General features: G+C 35.8%; 1 protein-coding gene across 2 annotated transcripts in view; it reads right to left on the bottom strand.

Moving 5' to 3' along the window:
* LOC149560108 (AT-hook motif nuclear-localized protein 10-like) overlaps positions 1-25904 on the bottom strand; it is a 66314-nt gene that overhangs the window by 25140 nt on the left and 15270 nt on the right. For both annotated transcript variants that reach the window (XM_089824511.1, XM_089824510.1), the window contains exon 2: positions 24757-24809. In XM_089824511.1, coding sequence (XP_089680637.1) covers positions 24757-24809 — 53 coding nt within the window. The remainder of the gene's footprint in view (positions 1-24756; positions 24810-25904) is intronic.

Raw genomic sequence — 25904 nt, forward strand, 5'->3', positions numbered from 1 at the left:
GATTGTGTGAGGAAATGCTATTTCTTTCATTCAATGGTGACGTGCTGTCCATTTGTAGATGACATCAGGTTAAGCAAATGAATTGGTTGCATAGTTAATGGAATCACAACTAATCTGTAACCATTAAACCAATTTTTATCTTTCCTTCTGTATCGGCATGAATAAATGTTATCAAATATGATATCAATGCAAGGAACATTAAGTTATGAGAGAGTTGTAACTTCTAAATGCTTCAACTGTGGTCAGTTACGAGCGAATGAAACTATATCCTACCAGTTTGAACAATAGAAATTAGTATTTGAACAGAGCAAAGGATTATGAAATGGTGTGCAAGAATCACTGGATGGAGACTTCTTGTATAGTATGTAAACTCAATGAGAGAATTGTAAATATGGATTGAGTAACGAATGTTTTGACTGAGATTGTGAAAGCAATATGTGTGTGCCATTGAGAAAGATGAAAATATATTTATAAGGAGTATTAAGTGTTACGATTATATGGATAAATTGAAATGAAAGATTAAAGATTATATACTAAGATTACAAGGCATAGATATTGATTATAAAAGGAATGTTGTTTGGAAACATCTTCTGAGAAAGACATCTATTCTGAGATCTGAAATTCGATACAGTAATAAGGAAGTAATTGATTTCATTTGAAGATGGGATACCGTTTGATCAAGTTCAGGCACAACAGTAACAATGCACCAATTTTGTTCTCTCTTCCAAGTCAGTTCTAAAATTGTGAAGACAAGTTTTCCAGAGATTGCTGATAGAATTGAGAAGTATTTGCACTCAGTTTACAGAGAGGTTTATGCATATCATCTTTATACAAGATATCTATCTGAAGTCAGTTCATGTTCAAAGTGTAATTTCTTGTGTTTCAAATGTTGTAAGAGAAATCTCAGTGTAACTTGTAATTGTGCCATTTTTAGAATGGGCACTCCAAGAATTTCTGAATTGGCACTTAAATCATTGACATGTGGTTTTGGAAGAGTTGGTGCTCTTATAAGGAATTTTGGAATTTTGTGATTCCTTGTGGTTGGTGTCCTAAAAGATTGTAAGCATTAGGACAGTAGACCCTAGCAGCATTTCTCACCGTGGTTTTTCCCATCCTTAGTTTCCACATATCTCTTGTGCGTTGTCTTCATTGAGTGGTTGCATCTCTTTCTGATTTCTGTTTCAATTCCTTTTCACTTTTCAAATTAAATTTTGACAGGTCCATTACAAGCTTAAATTGACTATCAGTAGTAGAATTGTGTTATGCACTCTCAAATTAAACCCTGACAATGTCGACATTGAAGTTTAGTTTTAACTTTTGACTGCTGTCTACCTGTCTATGAATCATTCAAAATGTCGTTCTTTCAAATCAAGTTAAAGAGTTTTCCCATTCTTGTCACCTACTATCCTCGAACAAAATATTTCTAGACAACTGATGTCACAACTCTACACCAACTGGCTCAATCATCATCTATTAGGAGGCCACTTAAATTTTCTTGAAAATCATCTAATGTTTTCAATTCATCAAATGGGATATCAATCGCCATTTTTTTCATAGCAAAAACAAGATTCTAGCTAGTTGTCAAGTTTCTAGTTAAGCTTTTTTACACTCAAAGGAATCCTATGTTACTTATCACATTCTTATGCTCCGGAAGGAACCTCCAGCATCTACATTTTTGGGTCGAGGCACCTTTACAGGCATGACCATTGCCCTCCAGTTCCACCTCTATAAATTTACAAGTTATCTCTCTTTCGTCCATAACTAACTATTTCTTCTTATATAGCTCCATATCAAGTAAACAAAATACCTCAAAAATCTTACCATAAAAGTTCATCCATTGTCTCTACACTATTGTTACTCACCTTCACCACTAAATAGCCATTTCAGATAAGTTCTAAGCCTTCATGCAAATTCGCTTGCATAGTTCTATATAAAAGTCCCTTTTTGACTTTATAAACATTTTCAATAGTTTGGTAACTTTAGTTTGTGCCATAGCTAATCAGAATCCATGATACAGGCAATTAATTTTCCTAAGATGTCACCACATTCAACAAATCTACTTTGTGAGCTCTCTTCATCTTCCAGACTTCAAAGAAAACTTCATTAGATACAATTATACAGAATTACATTCTTGTGTAGATTCTTCCCAAAGGATTTGTTTTGCAGGCTCTTCCTATCGAACATCCAACATATTTTCATCACCTATCTTTCAATAAAAACACCAAAATGAGAAAACCTTCATTAGATACAATTATATCGGAATTACATTCTTGTGTAGATTCTTCCCAAAGGATTTCTTTTCCAGGCTCTTCCTATTGAACATCCAACATATTTTCATCATCTATCTTTCAATAAAAACACCAAAACGAAAAAACACTTGAATACTCCTCCTATAGTATATTTAAATAATTTTGTTCATACAATTTTCCAATATCTTAAATGTTTCTTTTTCTATGAGTTCTAGCATTTGAAAATATTCATTGACAAACAACTTCTCTTGTAAGTTTCCTATTTAGTCTTTGAACAACTTTTTAAAATGAAATATCAAAACATTTCGATATTTTAAAAAGATTCAACCTATTTTTTACTGTTCCCTCCACAAAGTTGGCATTGGCAGAACCATCAATCACCTGTTACAATATCTATTCATCATCCCAATTGTGAATGACGAATTGCTACCGACAAGTATTTGTCAGCCTCCCATAGAGTGAGCAATAATTTTATCAAGGCCAATCTGACTCACCAGATTCATCAACATCAGAACATTGACTGTTCAAGTCCAATTAAACAGCAATATGATTATTTAAAAGACATGCAATCAAACATACACTCAATATATCAATCCGCGTACTACACAAAACTTTCATTACAGAATTACCATTGCAACAACATCATATGACAAAATAAAATGCCTGAAATGGGTATTTTCATCATTAAGGTAATAATAAATGATGTACTTTTGGAGCCATTGTTCATTCCTTTAGGTTATTCATGTTTGGAGTTTTGGCTGTAGCTTTTTTGGAGGCTTTCTTCTGGGTTAGTGAGAATGAACCCCCTCCCTGATCACATCTTCTACACTATTGAAAGATAAAGACTCAGAGATATTAAGTGTTTATTATAAACACAACAGTTCAGCACAATAATTAAACAATTCAATATCCAAGGCTGTTGCAGATCTATCAAAGCTGATTGGACAGATTTTGGGTTTGATCAGACCAAATTGGAGGTTAGGGGCTACAGACATTCTTCCAACATTGGAGGTGTGTTACCCAGATCTGGGAGTTTGCAGGTCTGATTTTATTACAGCAATGACTCCCAGTCAATAACTTTTTCTGGGCATGTTTGGCTTTGATATGCAAGGGTTTTTGATGAGCTGGGTTACTACTGTGATATCAAAAAATCCATTATTTTGATCAGCATCTAAATCGGGAAAAATTCTGCTTCTATATTGCATGTTATTTGTATTGTTCCAGAATTTGTATTTGCTGTTATTTGTTATTATTGCCAGCTGAATCGTCATCAAAGCAAACAAACCCCTTCAACACCTTCTGTCTAGTCTGTTTATTATTTCTTCCTTTGGCTCTCCATCATGCATCCTGATGATGGATCACGAAGTGTGATCCAAACATTGATGCTAAAAATATTACACAATTAAATCCAGAAGCAGCTTGTAATAATCTAATGGATTGTGGAAATCTACTGGTTCTTAACATAACTTATAATTAAAAAGAACAACAGGGCAGGCATATTAGATAGCCTTACTAATAAACTCACTGTTTGTCATTATATTAGTTCCACCTCAAATTGTAACCTTTGACATTTGACTAGTTCTCCATTGTGTGCCTCATGAATGAAAATGACAGATCAACATGTGCTTCACTCATTCATCTAAAATCATGTTCTCTAACATCTTCAAAAGACTCCATTTGTTGCAGAATGTCAGCAACTAATCTGACAATGCGTTTGTATCTCTCTAGATGACTTGAGGTCAAATCATTTTCCATGTAACTTCTTGCACTCTATTGTACTTTGCCTTCTTGGAAGAAATAACAAGTATCATCTGCTTCTTACTCAACCATGAAACTGTAACAGAGCTCGCATGAAACATAAACCTAGCTGTAACTATGCTCATCAAGAAGACTTTCCAATCTCAATCTGGATCACTTGTTGATCAAAACTTCTTGTTTTCTATGCATTCCAGTTAAAAGGTTCAGGGTGACACAAACATATCTGAACAACCTGCCAGTTGCCTCCCAATTAAACATTCAGTGAACAAGTTTGTTCTATGTGAGATAATTAAGACTCCCTAGAACCTACCTCTAGAGAGTTTCATAACATCCTACTTAACAAATCTAAAAATATTTATCTCTGGCCCAAGGGGCATCAAAACATGTTAGCAACCAACTACCTGATTTTCATCAGCAGTTACTATGCATCAAAGTAACGAGAATTGGAATCGTATCGGAATCGGCACGGCCGAATCGAATCGTGAATCGGGGGTGAATCGCCGGTGAATCGGCAATGAATCGGCAAATTTGTAAAAACCCTTTAAATGTAGAGATTTTAACAATTTAAGACTTATATCATGCACCCTTTATTGAATATAACTTAAACACACTATAACATCATCAAATAGAAGTTGAAACTTAACATATATAAACATGGAAGTTTGTGTTTACCACATGGGGTAAAGAGTTTTTATAAGACAGCTTCACATCCAACACCTACTCCAAGTGCTTCAAAGCATATCACCCCTCTCGAAAGGCTTGCTCTATTGTTCTCTCCACCACAGACACTCCATGCCTGCAACAGCTTCAGGTCTCATCAACTGGTGAGACTTCCCACGATTGATAACCGCAGCGACTGGGGGTCTAGGGGGCAACGCCCCCAGCGGGGTCGAGGGGCAGCGTCCCCGTCGCCAAAACCAAATTTGCACTCTGAAACCCACACAAAACTATATGGAACACAGTGTTTTTGTGATTTTCTTCTGATCCCACACTCTTTTTGGGAACCGCTGATGTTTTACTACCTGATTATGTCTTTCCCTTCCCTTGGGCATCATCCGTTATGCATTCTAAACATTTTTTATTTATCGTCGTTTTTTTATTTTATTTTATTTTTTATAACCTATGGTTCTTCTTTTCTCTTCTCCTCTCTTCTAGTCATGCTTAACAATTAGAAGGCCCTTTAGGGTTATAACAAAGAGGAAAGGTAAAAAAGAAAGCAAAAAACATAAGTGATTTTTTTATTATTTCCAACTAAACATGCATGCTGTTGCTAGCCGATTTTTGGCGATTTCTAATGGCGATTCAGGCAATTTTTTGAGTGAATCGCCGATACATGCGATTCAAACGATTCACCCGATGAAATCGCCGATCACGATTTCCGACTCCAAAAAAATCGGGGTGCATGAATCTGATCGCTGAATCGGCGATTCACGCGATTTCAGCGCGATTCTCGTTACTCTGCTATGCATATTCTATTTGTGATATAAAACATGACTCGTAATTAGTCATTCCTACAAGCCAGTTTTAATGTGAACTAAGGAAAAAGATGAGCATGGAAGCATGCTCCTCTTGGAGAGAGCACAACAATTAATAATATACAAATTTAGAAACACCCAGTTCAGCAACGTCACTAAATAAAGTTCAAGAACCTCATTAATTATACATAACACCCTTACCTATTAAATACAAGTGTATCGTATCATTATTCTAATATATTTGAAAACCCTACCTTCAAATACCCTTCCTTATTGACTAACCCAAAAACAGCATCATACTTGTCCTCAAGCATGAGAAAGTAAACAAGACCAAGAGGTATATATTACAATAATAGATAAGATGTCTATTATTAGTTAATGGTTATCTTGTAAATATCTTAAGCTTTAGTTTGCTTTCGTTTTTTGCTTTCTCTGGAATAGAATGTTTCTATTCTTTACGATCGTTTCCTAAGGAAACATCGTCTCATTCTTTTGTATAAATTGACCTTTCGGTCTCTGTTATTAACAAGCAAGTATTTACCAATTACCTCGTAATATGGTATCAGAGCCTAGTTCTTGAACTTTTTGAAAAATTTTCGAAATCCAGCTAGGTCTCTTTTCAGAAAATCGTGGGAAGATTTTTTTGTTTTTGCAAAATCTGCAAATTGAGGGAAATCGTGGACGATTTCATCTGCAACTCGCAATTTTCTTTTTCCTACTAGTGTTTTTTGAACTCGCGTTTGTGACTAAGGAACTCACGTTTTTTTTTTGTGCTAAAAAAAAAATGACGGGTTTTCTAATTTCGGCTCAGTGAGAGATGGCACGCGTGTTCAAGTCCACGGTTTTTCAAGGGCAAAAGCAAAACCGAGATCCTCTGCCAGTGAAAGACGGGAGCAATAATTTTTTTTTTTTTAAAACGTATAGTTTTTTTTGCAGACGGTTTTCTGCATTCGGCTCTACAAACTCACGCCGTTTTTTGGTGTTTGTTCAGCACACTCTAGCCCCATTCGTCCATGCACATCGATCCTTGAAGAAAAATCTGCCATTTTTTATCAAGAAATCTGAAGTTCTTTCAAGCTTTTTTCAGCTAGGGCCTTTTTTTTTCGAAACCCTAACTTTTGGGGTCGAAAAAATATTTTGTTTGCAGATTCTTGGTGGGTTTTTCGAGAGCTCAACTGGGTTGTCGTCCGTTTTTTCTAGGTGCCTCGATTTTTGTGCCTCAATTTTCGAGCCAGCGGATCCAAAAAACGACAGCATATTCCTTCTAGGTTTTTCGAGCTCTCTTCAAGGTCATTCTCTGATTCTTTTGGATCTTTCGTATTTTTGCCTCGAAGAACGTGCTTTCACAGATTTTCACAATTTTTCATTGAAAAACGTGCCATGGCATCTCTGACAAATATTCTACTCGAACATAATTCCAAATTCAATGGTCGCAATTATGGAACTTGGAAGCAGCGCATCATCGCAATCTTCGAATATCGAAACACCGATCAACTTGTTCTGGGTGTTACGCAGCGTCCGACTTCTCCGGGTCCTGATCAAGATACATGGGATCTGAACAATCGAGAGGCAGTAATGCTTCTCAAACTATCCGTAGCTGATGACCAGCTTTCTCAGATTCCATTCGGCAAGACAGCTGCCGAAATATGGACACATCTAAAAGGTCTTCATGAGACTTCCGACAAGAGCCGAGCCTTCTTTCTGAAAAACACTCTGTTTTCTATTGTCATGGATGAGCGCACCTTGCTCCAGGCACACCTGAATCGGATTCAGGAAATCCGTGATTAGTTACTTGCCATCGGTCGCAAGATGGAGGAAGAGGATATTGTGGTAATCACTCTTCGGAGTTTACCAAAATCCTATGAGCATTTTATCGAGACTCTCAACATCACATCTACTGGTGTTGATCTAAAGTTCACTGATCTCTACACCCTGCTGCTTCAGCAAGATCGGTGGAAACAACAGTTTGGTAGCAGCTCCAGTTCCACCTCCACTGAGCAAGCCTTTGCTGCGAAATCCTTTCAGAAGGATAAGGGCAAATTTCAGCAACCATCTCAGCAGAGGTCTTCTGCTCCAGCATCCGATGGTACCAGAAAGAAGAACATTCAATGCAACTACTGCCACAAATATGGTCACATGAAGGTCGAATGTTGGAAACGCTTAGCTGCCCAATCTAAACAATCAGGTTCGCAACCCAAAGCGAACAGTGCAGAGCACACTGAGCAAGCGGAATCTGCCTTTTACGCCTTCATGGTTAAAAGACCCGCAAATCATGTGAAGTCATCTGCCTGGTACATTGATTCAGGTGCCTCTCGACATTTCACTCACGCAAAGACTGGTTTACTGACTACCAGCCTTATTCAGATTCTGTTATTTTTGGTGGTGGAGAAGAGTACACAGTTGTCGGTAAAGGCAACATTCAGATTCAGTCTGTCGGGAGGAATCTCATATTCCTTGATGTGTACTACGTTCCAAGGATGGAACTAAATCTACTCTTAGTCAGTCAGTTGCTGCGACATTCTCCACACTTGGCAGTCACTTTCAGTTCACATCAGTGCACCATCACTGATCGGGCGACTAAGTCTACTGTTGCAGTTGGTCTTGAGGATCATGGTCTTTTCAGACTTACTGATTCTGGTGATTCTCAGGACTTAGCTATGGCTGCTCGACGATCTTCCATCAGCACACTTTGGCATCAGCAATATGGGCACTTAAATGTGCATTATCTCTCACAACTTGCTCGGGATGAGCTTGTTCTTGGTTTGCTAGAGATTCAAACTCAACACCTTGGAGTTTGTGACGCATGTCAGGCTGGGAAGCAACATCGCACACCTTTCCCCAGTGGCGATTCTTGGCAAGCTTCTCAGGTACTTCAGCTTGTTCATGCTAATATCTGTGGCCCTATGGCCACTCCTGTTCTTGGGTACAGGTATTTTCTGTTGTTTGTAGATGATTTCAGTAGAAAAATGTGGGTGTATTTCCTTAAAAAGAAATCCGATGCATTTACTGTATTTCAGAAGTTTAAACCCTTAGTTGAAAAAGAGTCTGGGAAATCTATTATTACTCTTAGATCAGACAATGGGGGGGAATTTTGTTCTAATGTTTTCTCCAGCTTCTTGGATACACATGGCATCCAACGCCAATTCACCACACCCCACACGCCACAACAGAACAGTGTAGTTGAATGTCGAAACACAACAATCACCGAGATGGCTCGTTCCATGCTCGAACACAGACATGTTCCGAAGCGTTTTTGGGCAGAAGCAATTAACACTGTAGTTTATCTATTGAACCGGTCACCCACAGTGGCGGTCAAAGGTAAAACTCCGGAAGAGGCCTGGTCAGGTCGCAAGCCCAGAATCAGTCACCTGAAGGTTTTTGGCTCTCTTGCTTTTGTTTGGATCCCTGATGCTTCACGCACCAAATTGGATGCCAAAAGTCAGAAACTGATGCTTGCTGGATATAGCAGTCTTCACAAAGCCTACCGCCTTATTGATGTTGAGACATCTCGTCTCATATACAGCCGCGATGTAGTCTTTGATGAGCAGCGAGGACCATTCATGCATGTTTCTCCTGTTCCTAATCCAACAGACCAGCCTATGCAGGTTCATGATTTGGGAGTTCGGCTTCCATTAGGTCCACCTGAAGGGAGGGCTCCAGTAGCTCCTACAGCTCCAGTCATGCCAGTGATACCTGTACAGACACCTCCGACTTCTCCTACAGGATCACCTCGTTTTGAAGATGCTTCACCTGAGTTTGATCCAAATTCTTTTGATGAGGATCCTGCTGATCAAGCATCTCCTAGTACTACTGTTGGTCATTCTCCTCTCTGGCCTAAGTGGTGGGCTAAGACACTTGCTGATCTTCATGATGATGAGCTCATTGATGGGAGAACTGCTCGAAAAAAGAGCAAAACTACAGATTCTGTTAACTTTGCTCTTATGGCCAACATTCACAGTGTGTTTGAACCTCAAACATATTTCGAGGCTAAAGGAATTCCAAAGTGGGAACAGGCCATGCAATCTGAACACCAGAGCCTGCTGAAGAACAACACTTGGGTCCTTTCTGATCTTCCCCTAGGGAAGAAACCCATTAGCTACAAATGGGTCTACAAAATCAAATACAAATCAGATGGTACTTTGGATAAGTACAAAGCTCGTTTAGTGGCAAAGGGCTTTTCTCAGCGTCAGGGCATTGATTATGAGGAGACCTTTGCTCCTACTGCAAAGATGAGCACCATCAGATTAGTCCTAGCCATAGCAGCACAGTTTGGCTGGAAGGTCCATCAGATGGACGTAAAGAGTGCTTTCCTGAATGGTGGTCTCCATGAAGAGGTCTACATGACGCAGCCTCCTGGTTTCAAGGTTCCTGGTAAAGACCATCAGGTTCTCAGATTGGTTAAAGCTCTCTATGGTTTGAAGCAGGCCCCTCGGGCATGGTACATCAAGATTGATACGTACCTCAGTGATCAAGGCTTCAAGAGGAGTTCTTCAGACTCAAATCTGTACATCAAGACTACTGACAGTGACATTATCCTTCGTAGCAAAGCGTGTGCTTCATTATGTGAAGGGCACTTCTGATTATGGACTTCTGTATTCTCGGAGTTCTAATCCTAAACTCAGTGGATTCATAGATTCAGATTGGGCAGGCTCTGTTGATGATAAAAAGTCAACATCTGGATATGTGTTCAGTTTGGGATCCGGTGCAGTCACATGGACCAGCAAGAAGCAGCAGGCAGTTTCTCTCTCTTCTACAGAGGCTGAATACAAGGGGACTGTTAAGGCAGGATGTGAAGCCGTCTGGCTTCGTCGGATGCTTGGGAATATGCAAATGTCACCAGCAGGACCGACTACTCTGTTTGTTGATAACGAAGGCGTTATCAAGTTAGCACGGAATCCAGTCTTCCATGAACGAACCAAGCATGTGGATGTTCATTGTCATTACATACGACAGCTAGTTGAAGACGGGACTATAGATCTGCAGTATGTTCCTACCACAGATCAAACTGCAGACATTCTCACCAAGCTTCTTGGTCCTGATAAGTTTGTCAAATTCAGAGGACAGCTTGGTGTGTTAGATAGATTAACCATTAAGGGAGGGTATTACAATAATAGATAAGACGTCTATTATTAGTTAATGGTTATCATGTAAATATCTTAAGCTTTAGTTTGCTTTCGTTTTTTGCTTTCTCTGAAATAGAATGTTTCTATTCTTTACGATCGTTTCCTAAGGAAGCATCGTCTCATTCTTTTGAATAAATTGACCTTTCGGTCTCTGTTATTAACAAGCAAGTATTTACCAATTACCTCGTAATAGTATAGACATTAAACCAGCACACTGCTCCTGAGAAATACAAGAGCAGAAAGAAATGTCTTCACAATCCACCAAATGATGAATACGAGGTTGAATCTTAATGTGTTTGATTAGGCTGTAATTAGGCTGTACTTCAACACTCTTTATTAATACAGAAAAACAAAGTAAGGGTATGGTAAAGAAGTTGAATATCTGTCAAAATTCTAGATAATTGAACCACTTCACATCTGGGACCCCCAACTGTTTTGCATTCAACTTCAATTGAAGATAGAGCTATGATTTGCATAAGCTTACTTTGCTATAGAATTGCTCTTGAACACAAAGAAAAGAAAGACATAGCCAATAGTAGACCATTAAATATCAGCTAATCTTTCCCAATCAGAGTTTATATATCCAATCAAACCAAAAACTGTTGCACTCATAAAGCATGCCAAACTCAAGATTGCTTTTGGCATGCCACAATATTCAATTTGTGACTATCCAATGAAAAAAAAATAGTTTTGACAAAAAAGAGAAAAAAGTGTGGCTAACAGAAAAGCAAAATTCCAATCTAGTGGTTGTAACATATATCAGGTTGCCCATTTATATAGTTACTCATTAATCAGAGATGAATTATCAAAATCTAAAAATTCATCAGATGTCCATAGTTGAAGGCAATGAATTACAACATGTCATCCCAAAACATTCACAAATGGAATCATGGCATGTTTGATCTCAACCATGAAGATTGGAGGATCAAAATTGCCAAAACTTAACACCTTGGTAATAACATAAAAGGGTTAGATCAAACATTCCAAAAGCCACACACAAATCTGATTGTGTTCATTAAATTGTAGTGTCTATGCTATTTAGAACAAAAGATCATCAGCATATACAATAAAAATCACAATATCACTACCATCACTTTAGGCCTAAAAGGGTTAAAAAACTCCTAAACCAAAATATTTAAACATTTATCAATTTCAATATTCTATGCTTAAGGAGCCTTCGCAAACCCATACAAGGACTTAATCAACCAACAAAAAAGATGTTCACAACCATAACCCTAAAATCCTCTAGCTACGCTATACAGACCTCCTCATCTAAGCCCCCATTCAAGAAGACATTTTTGACATCCATAGAAATACACCTTCAACCAAACTAAGCAACTATGGAGAGAAATAACCAAAATTGGAGCATGTTAGTAGATACAAAGTTCTGATCAATTGAGCTATATTCCTTCCTTGCTCTATTTCAATTTATGTTAAGTAATTGAATGTGGTACCCACTTTGTTCTCCACTTTGGCATTGGAAGTCTCCAAACATTAAGACAATAAAGCTTAGCCTTCAAGAAGTCACATCTCTGGGGAGTCATCACAAACAAACAAGTGTCACTGTTGGCTAACACTAAAAGAAGCCAAAATGGACCCCACTAAGACCATTAGTTAAAGAAACTCCTCAACTTTGTTCAACTTTCTACTTTCACAATTTTATTTCTGTTGCCGACCAATTAATATTTGGAAAAGGATTCTCAATCTATCTAAATATTCGTGGTGTTGAGGAACCCCGTTTTGCTTATTCAACACCAAAGGCAAACAATATTTAAAATGACCAAATCATTGCTACTACAACATGGATCAACCACTGAGCCAAAATGTCCATGTAACTTAAACTTCTTATCGGACTGGTATAATATTAGCAATTTGCAGATTGTAGAGTACTAATTTCTTATTTGAATTTGCAGATTATTATCAGACTGGTTCTTGAATGAATCTGAATTATAATGGCAATGAAATATATATTCAAATCTGAATATTTGATTTTATCTTCAAGTTTGAAATCACCGATCTGTACTCAAGAAAGCATTTATCAAATTCGATGATTTTCTATTGGATATCGGTGGGTATATATAAGTGTCTTATGGGACATGTCATGAGAGGACATGTCCACTCATGACATGTCCTTTCATAAAGAGACACAAGGATTCCTAACAACTCCTCGAAGAGTCCCGATGTTGATTGAGTTTGATTTGCAATAAACAAATGCTATTAGAAAGTGGCCAATCTGCATAAACTTGAATGGATCATTTTGCTTGATCCAATTATAATTCAATATGAATATGTTTGATCATTACTTGATTGATTCTATGCATGAGATCATCACTCGATCTACACCAAGAGATGAAGAATAATATTATAATCTGTTAATACAGATTTCAGTATACTTAATTTGATATATAGAGTTCCAATTGAATGCAAGGATAATTGCTTGTCTCCAAGGTATATGAAATGATAATTCTAATTGAGCACAAGAACTGTGTATGTGTGCATGTATGTCAGTTCACGCTGACATACATACATATATGCACATATGTATATAATCAATATAATCAATAATCCTTGTATCTGACCGAAGCTATTATGTATCAACACAAAAATACCAACACATTGACACGAACATACCACATCCTTTCGACCCTTCTACCATGACCCTGTAGTGTTTGATCTTGTATTTCGTGAGGTAAACTTTCTAACTATTTTTGACATCAAATTCCATTTTCAAATTAATATAGAGCATTTAAATAATTGAATGTGTGTACATGTTTATTGGCACCAAAAAAGAATGTTATTCATTTTGCATTCTTATTATTGAATTCCAAAGAAACAAAATTGGTATCTTTGATAATCTTGAAATAGACTTATCTCATGGTAACATATCTTCTCACTTTGCTCACTTGTATTCTTTCCTTAATGTCTTTTTCATTTTAACATTTCTTACATGGTATCAGAGCTAAGGTACTAATCCTTGTTTGAGTTTCATGTGTAGAAAGTTGTCAATCATTGGAGCTCACCTTATTTGGAGACTTTTTTTGAACAAAGAGTTTTTTGTAGTTTCTAGCTCATTCTAATATTTTTTGTGTGCAGGATTTATTTATTTTTTTCTTTCCAATAACCCCCTTTGGAAGGCTTACCACCAAAGGGTTATTTTCTTGGAAAATCCTCTTTTCCTCTCTTGTTTTGGAAGGCTTGCTGCCACAACAAGAGGATCTTAGCACTATTTGTTGCAGGCTTTATTAATCTAATATTCTTATTGCAGGTCTTGCATTTATTTGTAACTTTCATTAAAAACTCTCATTCATAAATATTGATATATTGTTATTTTATTTAACTTTTCTCTTAGAGAAATTTATTTTATCTTATTCCAACTCATCTGAAATAAAATTTATCTCTGTACTATCATTCTTCTAACTTTTTTTTTTAAATTTAGCTCATGCTCGTATCATATCTCTGATTATAAAACTCTGCTCACAGCCAGCTGTTGCTTTTTCTTTAAATCTTGTTTTGCTGCCCTTTGGTCTGTACGACCTTCCATAGGTGGCCAAGATCTTCATCATTGTCGTTCTTGGTACCTCTGTTGTTTTTCATCCTCTTATGCTTTTCATTTTCAGTTTATATCTGCACTTTCTCTGTTTAAACTTTATCTCACCAAACCATTATATCTGTTTGTGATAGCTTTCATCGTCCCTTCACAAATAGAGCAGTCTCCTTTATTGCCAAGCTGTGGTATTTTGTTTTTCCCTCTACTTCACAGCCATGACGCGCAAATTTCTACAAATTGTGTATCAGAAATTTTTCCAAATCAATTATGATTTCATATAATTTCTTGGAGAGACTGTCACATTCAATATTTTTATTCTTTGTTATGTCATTAGCAAGCCATCATTATAGTTTAACTGTGTAATACCTTCCCCCGAGAATCTTTTGTAAATTGTAACGTTTCTGCCAAAAATTTGTAATCAGGACTCCTTCCAGTCGCTTCTTCCATCTTAATTGTTTTTTTAACCATTCATGTTAGTCGCTTTGCAAAGTCACTCATTCTTCTAACCGACCAGACAACCTTTTCCTTTTTTACTTCAAAAATGTTGGACGCCACAAGCTTTTCTCTTTTCGCTCCCATTCAAAATTGGGTTTGTCTGAATCTATGATAAATAGATATCCTTAATGGTACTGAGGTTGCCGCTTTCATTGTGCTAATGTTAGACATTTAACGTTTATCCTCATAGACCATTCAAAATCGCATTATTTACCTTCTCCCACAATTCGCAGTTCCAAAGCTTGCTGAGAACGCAGTCAATCATTGAATCACCAATACTGCTGGTTTTCAATTTGTTCTATCAATCATGCTGCCAGGATAGGCATATTCAAATTTTAAAATTTCTTAGTAACTTAACAGGTGTAGTGGATCTGGCTGTCATTGCCCTTGTTGCATCTTGTATTGCTTCCTTATAATTTGCTCAATAATTGTTTAGCCTTATTGAGGAACCTGCTACCAAAAAAAATTCAATAAACAGAACAAAAATGTTAAAAAAATTAATGTATCACTCTCACATAGAACCATTCTTCATTATTATTTCTGCAGCTTTTTTAACGCCTCTGCCAGCCGTGTCTATTGCTCCACTATAAATCTGTCGTGTGCTGAAAGTCTGTTAGAGCAGCTGCAACGTCCCTTTCCAAATGAGGCTTATCTTTCTTGGTCAAGAATTCAAAACTCTGGTCCAGAATTCTATCAGTGAAACCATTTTTTTTTTCAAAAACATTTCATACTTGAGTTTTATCGCATCCTTTATGCTTGACCCTCTCAAGATATCTCTGATTCTACTTTTTCTTGCCCATATTGATTTTGTCTTCCTTGATTATCTGAAAATAGTTAGGATGATGTCTCATTTGATCCTTATTTTGTTGACTAAACTTCAGTTTTAACAGTGCCAGTACTTGCATAACAATTAACGCTGTACTCTATTTGTCTAATATATTTTATTTGAGACTGTAACTAGATACCTTTTTATAATGAAATATAACTATCATGATAATGACACTCTTTTGAGAGTACGTATATAATTATTTGCACCTTGTTGCAGCCTAATATGATAACGTTATGGCTAAATCTCCCTTCTCCATTACTCGTTCGAATATTCTTTTTTATCCTAAAAATATTTCAAGGCTTATTTACTTTTCCTTAAAGTTCTCATTCAAAGTTATTCACTAGCAACACGTGGTCCTCTTGAACTTAAAGTCTTATGAGAAAAAGGCTCTAAATATACGTTCTTTTGACTTAAGAAATAAGCCACGTTAGTTTCTTTAGTTTAAAACAATAAGTTTTTTTAAAATAAAATATAGTTTTTAAATAAAACCTTCAAAATATTAACACTTATAAAATCTTTAAAACTATTTTTGATTTTATGTTTTTGAAAAATATTACAGTTTCTTTTCATTAACTTAACATTTAATTTTTATAAAGTTTTTTTTGCAAGGAAGCTTTTCCTGGAATCTAATTGTTTATAAAAATGTCTACATTAAAATTTCTACCTTATTAAATTCTTCTTTTGTTTCCATTTACTTATTGAATCAAAGTATATTTGAGAGGAAATAGCCTTGGTCCCAAATCTATCATGCTTCAATTAGTATTTTGAATTGTTCATGACATTGACTTCTAATATTGAATTTTACTACATTGAGTCGGTTCTATAGTTTTTTTTAAAGGAGTAAAACACTTGGTGAAGCTTAAAAATTGTGTTAAAAGTATTTGTTCAGGTTTTTTAAATAAATAAATAAACTCTTTAAAGATTTGATTAATTTTAACTATAGACTTTTAATTAAGCCTTTCTAAACAATATTTTTTTATATAATTTTATTTTCCTCGTTAAGAAGTATATTTAATCGTATTAAAATTTTTTTTTCCAAATTTTATTATTACAGGGGGATTTATTTATTTCCTCGAAGTTATTCAATATTATCACTTACACTTTTTGTGTGACTTCATACCATGACATTTTAGGTATATTGATTCGAGTATATATCGATGCACACATATATGCTCAAATAAATATACACTATGACTATGATGATTAATATAACTATGTAAAAGTACCCATGTTCACCTTCGATCAAGTTTCTAACCTATATACATACATTTATATATTTCTCATTGCTCTTCCAATTTATCTTTACATATTCCCCAAATTAGTTGGGATTATGATTATCATACACAATTGACTTCAATTTTTACTATGTTCTATTGATTTGCACATAGTTGCAACTTTATGCTTTTATAGCATCTATTTTTGCCCATGTTGGCATTTTATGGCTTACACCACTGATTTATATGTTTATTAGATCTTTTTTGTAAGTTGCATAGGGAGCCAAGTTTTCAAGGTTAACTATAAAGAGACAAGTAATTACATATTATATGTATAGTCCCATTGCCTTCATTAAATACTAGCATGCTCCCAGATCGCGGGCTTTTTCACGCCCATCTCAATAAAGAAATTGCTCTCCTAGTCAATTGTATTGCGTGACTAAAAAAGTATATGCAGTATCACTTGGCCACTATCTCCTTCACTATCAATGACATTTCTTTGATGTTGGTTGTTCAAGGATATTTGTCTTTATTGACTGCCTATAGATATTTTGTGAGTCTATTGTAATTATAAAACAGTTATATTCTTAATCACCTTTGGCCTTCCTCAAATCATCGTTTAATAAATTTATTACTATCTTCTTTTATTTCAAGGCCTTTCTTTTCTGCAAATAGAGGTCAGCCTACTTTCTATTCGTCTTATTAATGTTATGCTTTCTCCTTTTGGCATAAGCCAACCAAAACATTTACATGGTATGTCAATCTGAAATGGTCAAAGAAATAGTCAAAGCTTTCAAAGATAGTGAAAGCACCCAAACATTGTCAACATCAGCTTATTTTCAAAAATAAGCACAACCAATTCTCAAGAGGTAATTTATCAAGGTTTCTTGATAGAGAGACAATTCAAATCCCTCTATTACTTGCTTAAAACGTACACGTGTTGAATGTTGAATTAAGTAAACTACCATCTCCAATTTTTTGGTGTGCCATACCCCAACAAACAAGACTATATGTTGTTTAGGGGAAAAAGGGAGACACTTTAATAGGACTGTAGATTTCCGCTTTTTCGGTCCACTAAGTCATTCAAACATATACGTGAGGGTAAGAGGGAAATCTCCAAATAGGATTCCTCTTTATAACCGAAACTAGATTAGCTAGGACCCAAAGAAGAAAGGGCGCCAATTCCAATTTTGAATTATAAAGGAAAAAGCAATACCAAGAAATACTCTTTGGCGCTTATAGGATAATGTGTATGCAAAATTGAACCAATTGCTTAAATAATGTATACCTAGGTGCTAAGTGTATACAATCAGCCCAATTAAGATATAAATCTAGGGTAAAGATATGAAAGGAAATAAAAAAATGAAAGACTCACCTTGAAATATGTAGTTCATGTATTTTAGCTCTGAAAGTCGCAGATTCAAGCCTATTTCTGAATATCCGACTATGGATTCCCAAATGAAATGACGAAAGTGTTACATCCCAATTTTTGCCTAATTAAAATTGCTCATATAGTCGTTGAGTTTTCATGTGAAGTCAATTCACTGTTAAAATTAGTTATAATCATGTGAAATGGTAAGGTGGTTAACCGTTATGATTTCATGTAACAATGACATGTTAGATAATCATTATGATGTTATTATATTTTTATCTTGAAATATTGGAAAGTTGGTTATTCATTCATGGGAAGTGAAATGGTAGTTAGTCATTATAATGTTTTATGATTAATAACTTGTTAAAGTAATTGCGATTACTTGAGGAATATGATATTATCGTGGAGAATTTCTGCTTGTAGGAGCACGTCAAAGGGCGGGAAGCATTGCCAAGAAAGGAATTGAGCAAGGGACACCACTTCACCTATGCGTCTACAAGTATGAATTCTATCCACCAAGGCTAAGGGGTAAATAGCTAGGCAAGCAAGAGTATACTAGGGACTACCATGAACTACCCGGTCTATAAATATGAATTATTAAAATATCACTAAACATTCAATTAAAATATGTCACCTTATAAATTTGACACTCTCAAAGCTTCGTGCAATATAGTCATGCCTTAATACTATAGTATCATATTATCTATGTATGCTTGCATATATATATGCAAGCATGTATGTATGTGTGAATTTGAATAAGACATATGCATACATCCACATAATATAAGATGTATATGTTAAATATATTGTTATAATATCACACACATATATGTGTGTGTACATACATACAAGCATGGGTTAATATTATTCCTTGGCAATAGTTTACCATTCATCTTGAGCAGCTATATTTCTATCCATCAACCTCATTATTTTGTTTTGGTGGCCACATTAATACTTTTGCCACATTAAATCGATGGTCTTGTATCTAATAACTCCTTGCCACCTTTGCAATCTTGCTCGTAACTGAGCGTGCAGCCGAGAAAGCTGAGCCTTTGGTGCGAAAGCTCATTTTGATATAACATTTTCATCTCTAACAGAAACCATACCACTACGAACAAAATTACTTCTTTCTCTCACTCTCATTCTTGCTTCACAATTACCCCTGCGAGCTTTATACACACCTTCTACATGCGTTGAATCAATCATACTCAATATTGTGGTGCCTAATCAAAGCAACAATAGCTAATAGTTGCTTCCTTGCTTTCACAGCTTTCAGTGCTTGGGCATTCTGAGCATCGTTCAAGTATTGTTCAGACCGTACAAGGACAACCACCATTCAGGTCATGATATCACCATTGTTTGCTTATGTTTATATTTTCAAATGATATAGTGAGGTTTAGCTTAAGTCACTTGGAAAGTTTATGTAATGCTAATTAGAATTGATCATGATATAAACCGATGTTCTCTCTTTATGCACACATTGTAAGAATGTTTCAAAACTGTGGCATTTCTTATTTAAGAATGCTCCTTTAGAAATCATAAATAACTAGAGTGTGACTTCTACAAGGATATTTGAAATATATTCCCTAAGATAAGAAGCTACACCTTGTGAATCAAGAATAGTAATTGTTTTTTAAATTCAATTACCTTTTTATAATGGCAGAGTCGGAATGGCAAATGTATTGTTTGTGCATATAAATGCTTTAACATTCAGATTTCCTTTATAATGCCAAGGCCAGTTTGGCACATACATTGGTTGTGATTACAATTGTTCATGCATCCACCCAGTGAACATCCAGGAAGGCCAACATGGTCGAGAGAAGGGTGTGAAATGGCAATCATTGAACTATGGTTTATTCTTGCATGATAACAAGAAAAGAACTATCAGTAACTCAAGAAAGTAAAATGATTTGTTTAAAAACCCGTGTCAGCTCATGATAGTCGAGTAGTGGGTGATCAGGTACATAGTGCCCTCATAAATCCTTGGCCAAGGTAGGTTAATGGCATGCTTGTTGTTGTGAATCTTGTGATCACTAGAGGTCAGGGTTGCTAATAGTAGGCAAATATGTGTATGGAAGGTATCCTAAGCCTATATGGTTGCTTAGTTAGCGCTCTAACACCAAGATGCTCAAGGCTGGACAATAGTGCCCCAAGCCTAAATTCCCAGGGTAGGGAGGGCATTTCTCAATAAAAAAGCCCATGGCAATGCTTCTCCTCTCCTCCAGAAGCCAAGGCTTGCACAACTCAAGGTCAAGATGTACTTGCAAGCATCTAAGATTCAGGTTCTTTATTTTATATTTATGTTTTGCATTTTCAGTTAAGTATTATAGTTAGATGATATGGTTAGTTTTCCTTTATTTGAATTAAAAGCAATTAATTTAGTTATTCTTTACTTGTTTATGTATTAAATGGAAAGGAAATGATAAACCATGCATAGTTAATTATAACTGTATTTCATGTTACCTTGAAAAGAAATGTTATTTTTAGATAATTTCAATTCATTAATTTAGTATGGAATTTTAAACTATTAGAGAAAAGAACAAAACCCAAAAATCGTTCGTCCAGAAAAGCGATAAGTTCCAAGTCGACCTGGACGGTCGAATTCCGACGAGGTTGGCGTGGTCCAAGGGCACTACAGCAAAGTTGAACCAACTTCTCCAAGAAGCTCTCGGGAAGTTATTTCCATATCTAAATGAGAGATTCAACTATCGTGTTCCTACAAAAAAAATGAAGGGTTTTTGTTTTTTGTTGGATGAGACTTGCCTTGGTAAAGCCCTAGATTGAGGAATCAACCTTGTAATTGATAAATGTAAATGTAAATGACTGAAAACAAGATAAATGTTAGGATTCACATTGCTTGAAACCCTTGTCAACAAGGATTTTGTTTTGTAGTGTTGTAGATCTTGAATTAGGTATAGAAATGTAGGGTATCTCCATAATTTGCAACGGATCTACCATTATCCCATCATGGTGCCATGGATGTAAGTGTGCATCAATGTAAAAGATAATGAATATTTCAATGTAGATCTTCTGCCTTGATGGCCAACAATAAGCTAGATCTTGAAGAGGAAATGCCCACAAAGGATCCTTCAATGCTTAATAGAAATCTCCCTTGCTTGAATGCTTGAACTCCTTGAATAGCTTGCTTGTCTTCAAAAGGATATGAATGCTTGAGCTTAGGAGATGAAATTGGATTGTGTGCGTTATGTTATGAAATTGAAGCCTCCAAGCATCCTTATATATGAGTTTTTAGGCGAGGAAACAATACAAGATGACTGGTGAGAGAGATTAAACTAATTAAACCCTTGAGGCTTTTCGGGCTCCAGGCCCCACAATCCTTGGGCTCAAACTCGACCTGGGTCAACCCTGACCAGTCCAAGTTAACCTGGTCTCAGAGGGGAACACAAGAGAGCCACAGAAAACTCAAGCAGATGTTAGAAGGAATAGAGAAGAAAGCGAAAGGAAACAAGGAAAAGAGAGCACCGAGCACAGGTTCATCTATGGTCGAGGACAGGCATTATGGAAAGGGTGCTAAAAGGTCTTAAAGGGAAAGTGCGTCCATTTTAAGGCAATACACGCGTAAGTCCTATGTGAATTTGACGAAGTGATACTCCTAGGTTGCACCATCTAAGCCCCATTCCGAATATTATCCACTCTAAAAAATAACATCATCAACCTCCCTCTCAACATCCAATAATTGATTTTTCTAACAATTTCCTCAATTAGTCTAATCATTCAGCATTTCCATCTGCATGAAGATGCGTAGAAGTTTTACCTGCAATATTGAAGCTTTGTTCATTCAAAACAAAATTCTTGAGCCACTTCTTGATTTTTGTCGTTGTAACTGTAGGGTTCACTCTCTTCTTCATTAATACTCTTATGAGCTTATTTATTTAATCTTCTAACACTACTAGTTTCTTATCACATCAAGCTAAGGAGAAATGGCCAGCTTCTTCCTAGCTGTATCTCTTTGTTCCCTTGAGGCTACTCTGTTAATTACTTGCCTCTACATCAAGAAGAAACCTTACTGTTTAGAGAAGTCCAGAAAAACTAAACCAAATACCCTTGAAGAAATTTTGCATCCAATGGTAACCTATTCCTTTGTCAAGATATAAATATGCAGACGTCTTATGAATTCATTTGAATATTTCCTTTTCAATGCAAAAATATCCTTTAATATTTTTTGTAAGATTCAAGGATATTAAGACTTTCCATTTTCCTGTAAGGATGGAGACAGGAAAACATAATAATACAACAGCTTTAAATGTCAAAAACCCCGAGGTTTAGAATATTTAATGTGACCATTTCCCAAATATCAGTGTACTCTTGATGGTGGTATTACTCTGGACAAGTGCTTCAGCTAAGAGAAATATACACTACAGTATGAAGAGCTTTTTTAAACACCAGCAAAAATCATCTTCCAAACCACCACTCTGAATTGTCAGTCTAAACCACCAGGTACAAACCAAATAGCAAAGGCCCATATATGCAAAAATGTGCTGAACTTAGTTAAAATTAACATCACTAGATGTATGGTGTATACTGATGTACCCAAATGTTCAGTGTATTGATGAACAGAAAATCACTGGGAATGCACCATACAATATTCCCACAACAAAGGATCACTCCGCAATATCCCATTGCAAGAACCATGCCTACTACACTGCTCAATCTTTACAAACTCAATGAAATTGACCAATAAACTGAATATAACTGATCCATATTTTCAAGTCTCTCCTTCATTTAATAATCCTACATGTGCTTATTTGTTTCATCTTCTGACACTACTAGTTTCTTATCTCATCAAGCTAAGGAGAGACTTCCTCCTGAGAATATTTCTTTGTTCCCTTGAGGCTATCCTGCTAATTACTTGCCTCTACATCAAGAAAAAGGCTCAGTGTTTTGAAAAGTCTGGAAAGACTATAACAAATACCTTTGAAGAAATTTTGCGTCCAATGGCAATCTATTCCTTGGTCAAGATATAAATATGAAGACTCCTTAGTGAATTCATTTGAAATTTCCTTTTCGATGCAAAATATCCTTTAAATTTTGTAAGATTCAAGGACATGAAGACTTTCCATTTTCCTGTAAGGATGGTGACTGCAAAATATGATAGCACAACAGATACAGAATGCCAACACCCCAAGGTTTAGAATCTTTAATGTGACCAATTTCCAGGTATCAGAGTGTACTCTTGATGTTGGCATTACTCTAGGCAAATGCTCCAGCTAAGAGGAATATAGACTACAATATAAAGAGCTTTTCGTTAAACACCAGAAAAGATCGTCTTCCAAACCATCAGTCTGAATTGCCAGTCTAAACCACTAGTTACAGACCAGATGTTGAAGGCCCATATATGCACAAATATGCTGAAATATAGTTAAAATGCATGTCACTGAATGTATGGTATATACTGATGCTCGCAAATGTTCAGCATATTGATGAATAGAAAATCACTGGGGATGCACCAATGATATTCCTTCGGCAAAGGATCACTCCACAATATCCCATTAGGAGAAACATGCCTACTACAGTGCTCAATCCTTACAAACTCAATAAAATTAATCCATAAACTGAATATAACTGATCCATATTTTCAAGTTAAAATTTATATTATGGTACATGCCTCTCCCCATTACAGATTAGTCTTCCACTCCAGTCCCAAAAAATATCTTTCCAAGAAGCTGCAGGATATCAAGTTTGCAAAAGAGATTTGTTAATGTTACAAGAATATGCACTTCTAAAGTTTGAACCACACAAGAAAAATGAAAGGAATAAATTCCATTGATAAAAGTAGCTCAGATATAGAGATTAGTACTAGGACTTTTATTTCATCAATATCTGATACTGCTATTGTGTTTATGCAGCGGTACTTATTCTCTCCAGCATCATTGTGGCCTATAATTGAGGATCTGCAACAATTTCAATGAGAAAACATATGAGGATATAATGGCTGTGTGATGCATAAATTTTGAGCTTTCGTATATTTTTGCAGTGGTTGCAGTTATTTCAGCCTCTTAACAGAATGATTTGCACAAACACGTGAATCCTTTGACTTGGTCTTTAATTTTCAACATTTGGTGGTGAAACATTGCAAGAATAAGGTTAAGCTCTTCAATGCCTCCAAGATTCTATATCAAAGCTTTGAATATTACTATACTAGTAGTGTTAAGTTGCTGAAAGCCCATTTAAATAAAATTGTCATATAAAATTTTAAAAATACTCTAAATTAGCATATTTAACTCATAAAAACCTCTGATCTTTCATATTGAACTAATAAAACTTCCAATCAACAGTTAAAGAATATGCCTACCATACCCTCTCTACATCCAAAAATTATCATGTGATGATAAAGGTATTTGTTTGCACCAAATTCTAACTTTTGAGCAATGACATGAGTGATGTTTTTCCACACAGACCACCAACATTGTAAAACATAATGATATATGAAACTCCTCTGCCAAGTACATAACCCATGAAGCAGAGGTATAAAGGATTCCTTTCATGTCTGGGCACTGACATCTTAATTGATGTTATAGTTCTGACCTTTCATGTCTTCTCTTTTCTAAGATAGGGAGTATCCTGACAGGGTTACCAGAATATACACTGGAATTGAATAGAATGCAATCATGTTACATCACTTATTGCAAATAATGCTGATGACCCTACTTGAACAGTAAACACTAAAACTTACCTCCCCTGCTGCTACAGTGATGAGATGTGGAGTAAAGCCCAATCCTGCTGAACCTGCCAGCCATTCCCTTTGTATAAATACATTTTCTTCATGGAAATCAAGATATCATTTATGATGAACAATAGCAAACATCTGACTGAAAAAACAAAAGCATCTCCCTGGGACCAGAAAGACCAAAGAAAAAACTACGAACATTTTTTAAGGAAAGCCACGGTGCCATAAAACCAACAATTTGCATTCTACATGCATAACCAATAAAAATGGCAATTTTTACAATTGCTGATATATTAAAAAAATTGCTAAAGATGCTGAACAAACAGAATAGCTATTTGTATGAACTGGATTGGTTGTAAATGTGAAAAAACACTCCAACAGGGAGTCAAAGTCAATTGACTTTAATCATGGGCTGTAGCACTTTCAGAAATAAACATATAATAAAAATCAATTGGCTATAGCCAGAACACTATAACACATCAGTATTGAAATAAAGCTAGTTACTGGATTCGGTAACTGGAACCCAGGTAAGGGTCCAGGTTCGAGCTGGGTCCCAGTTCGAGCCAGGTCCACATATGGGTTCGCAGATTATATTCTGACTACCTGGCATTATTCTTCAACTTCCCAATATGCAGCTGAATATCCCAGGACTGATGAATAATCCAACTCAGTGTCGGTCAATTCACAGGGACATTCCTAGTGCCTTTCACGGGGATCTTACGATTTGTTTATTATTCAATGTATTAAAATTTTAAATTGGATTTTTTATAATGATATAGTTATCATTTATATATTAATAATATTTTAATTATAATTTTAAACATATTTTTATTAGTATGTTTTGGAATTTATTAAAATATATTCTATTTTAATATTATATATTTTTACTTTTATGGGTTTATAACTTATATTTTCAAAAATCCAAATTTATGCAAGGGGAATTCAATCACAATTATTTTCCAATTTTTTACTTTGTGACATAGTGTGTGTGGGTATGTGTATATTGTACTCACGAACCCAAAAGCCATTTCAACATTTACTCACGAACCCAAAACATATTTCAAAACTGTTCGGGTTCGGGTTCGGGTTCGGGTTTGAGACTGGTTTGCTGGTACAGCAAAATTTTGAAATGGATTTTGGGTTCATGAGTACAA

The sequence above is a fragment of the Cupressus sempervirens genome, chromosome 4 (assembly GCF_028749045.1).
Source record: "Cupressus sempervirens isolate cs-2001-9-10 chromosome 4, ASM2874904v1, whole genome shotgun sequence".
NCBI lineage: Eukaryota > Viridiplantae > Streptophyta > Pinopsida > Cupressales > Cupressaceae > Cupressus > Cupressus sempervirens.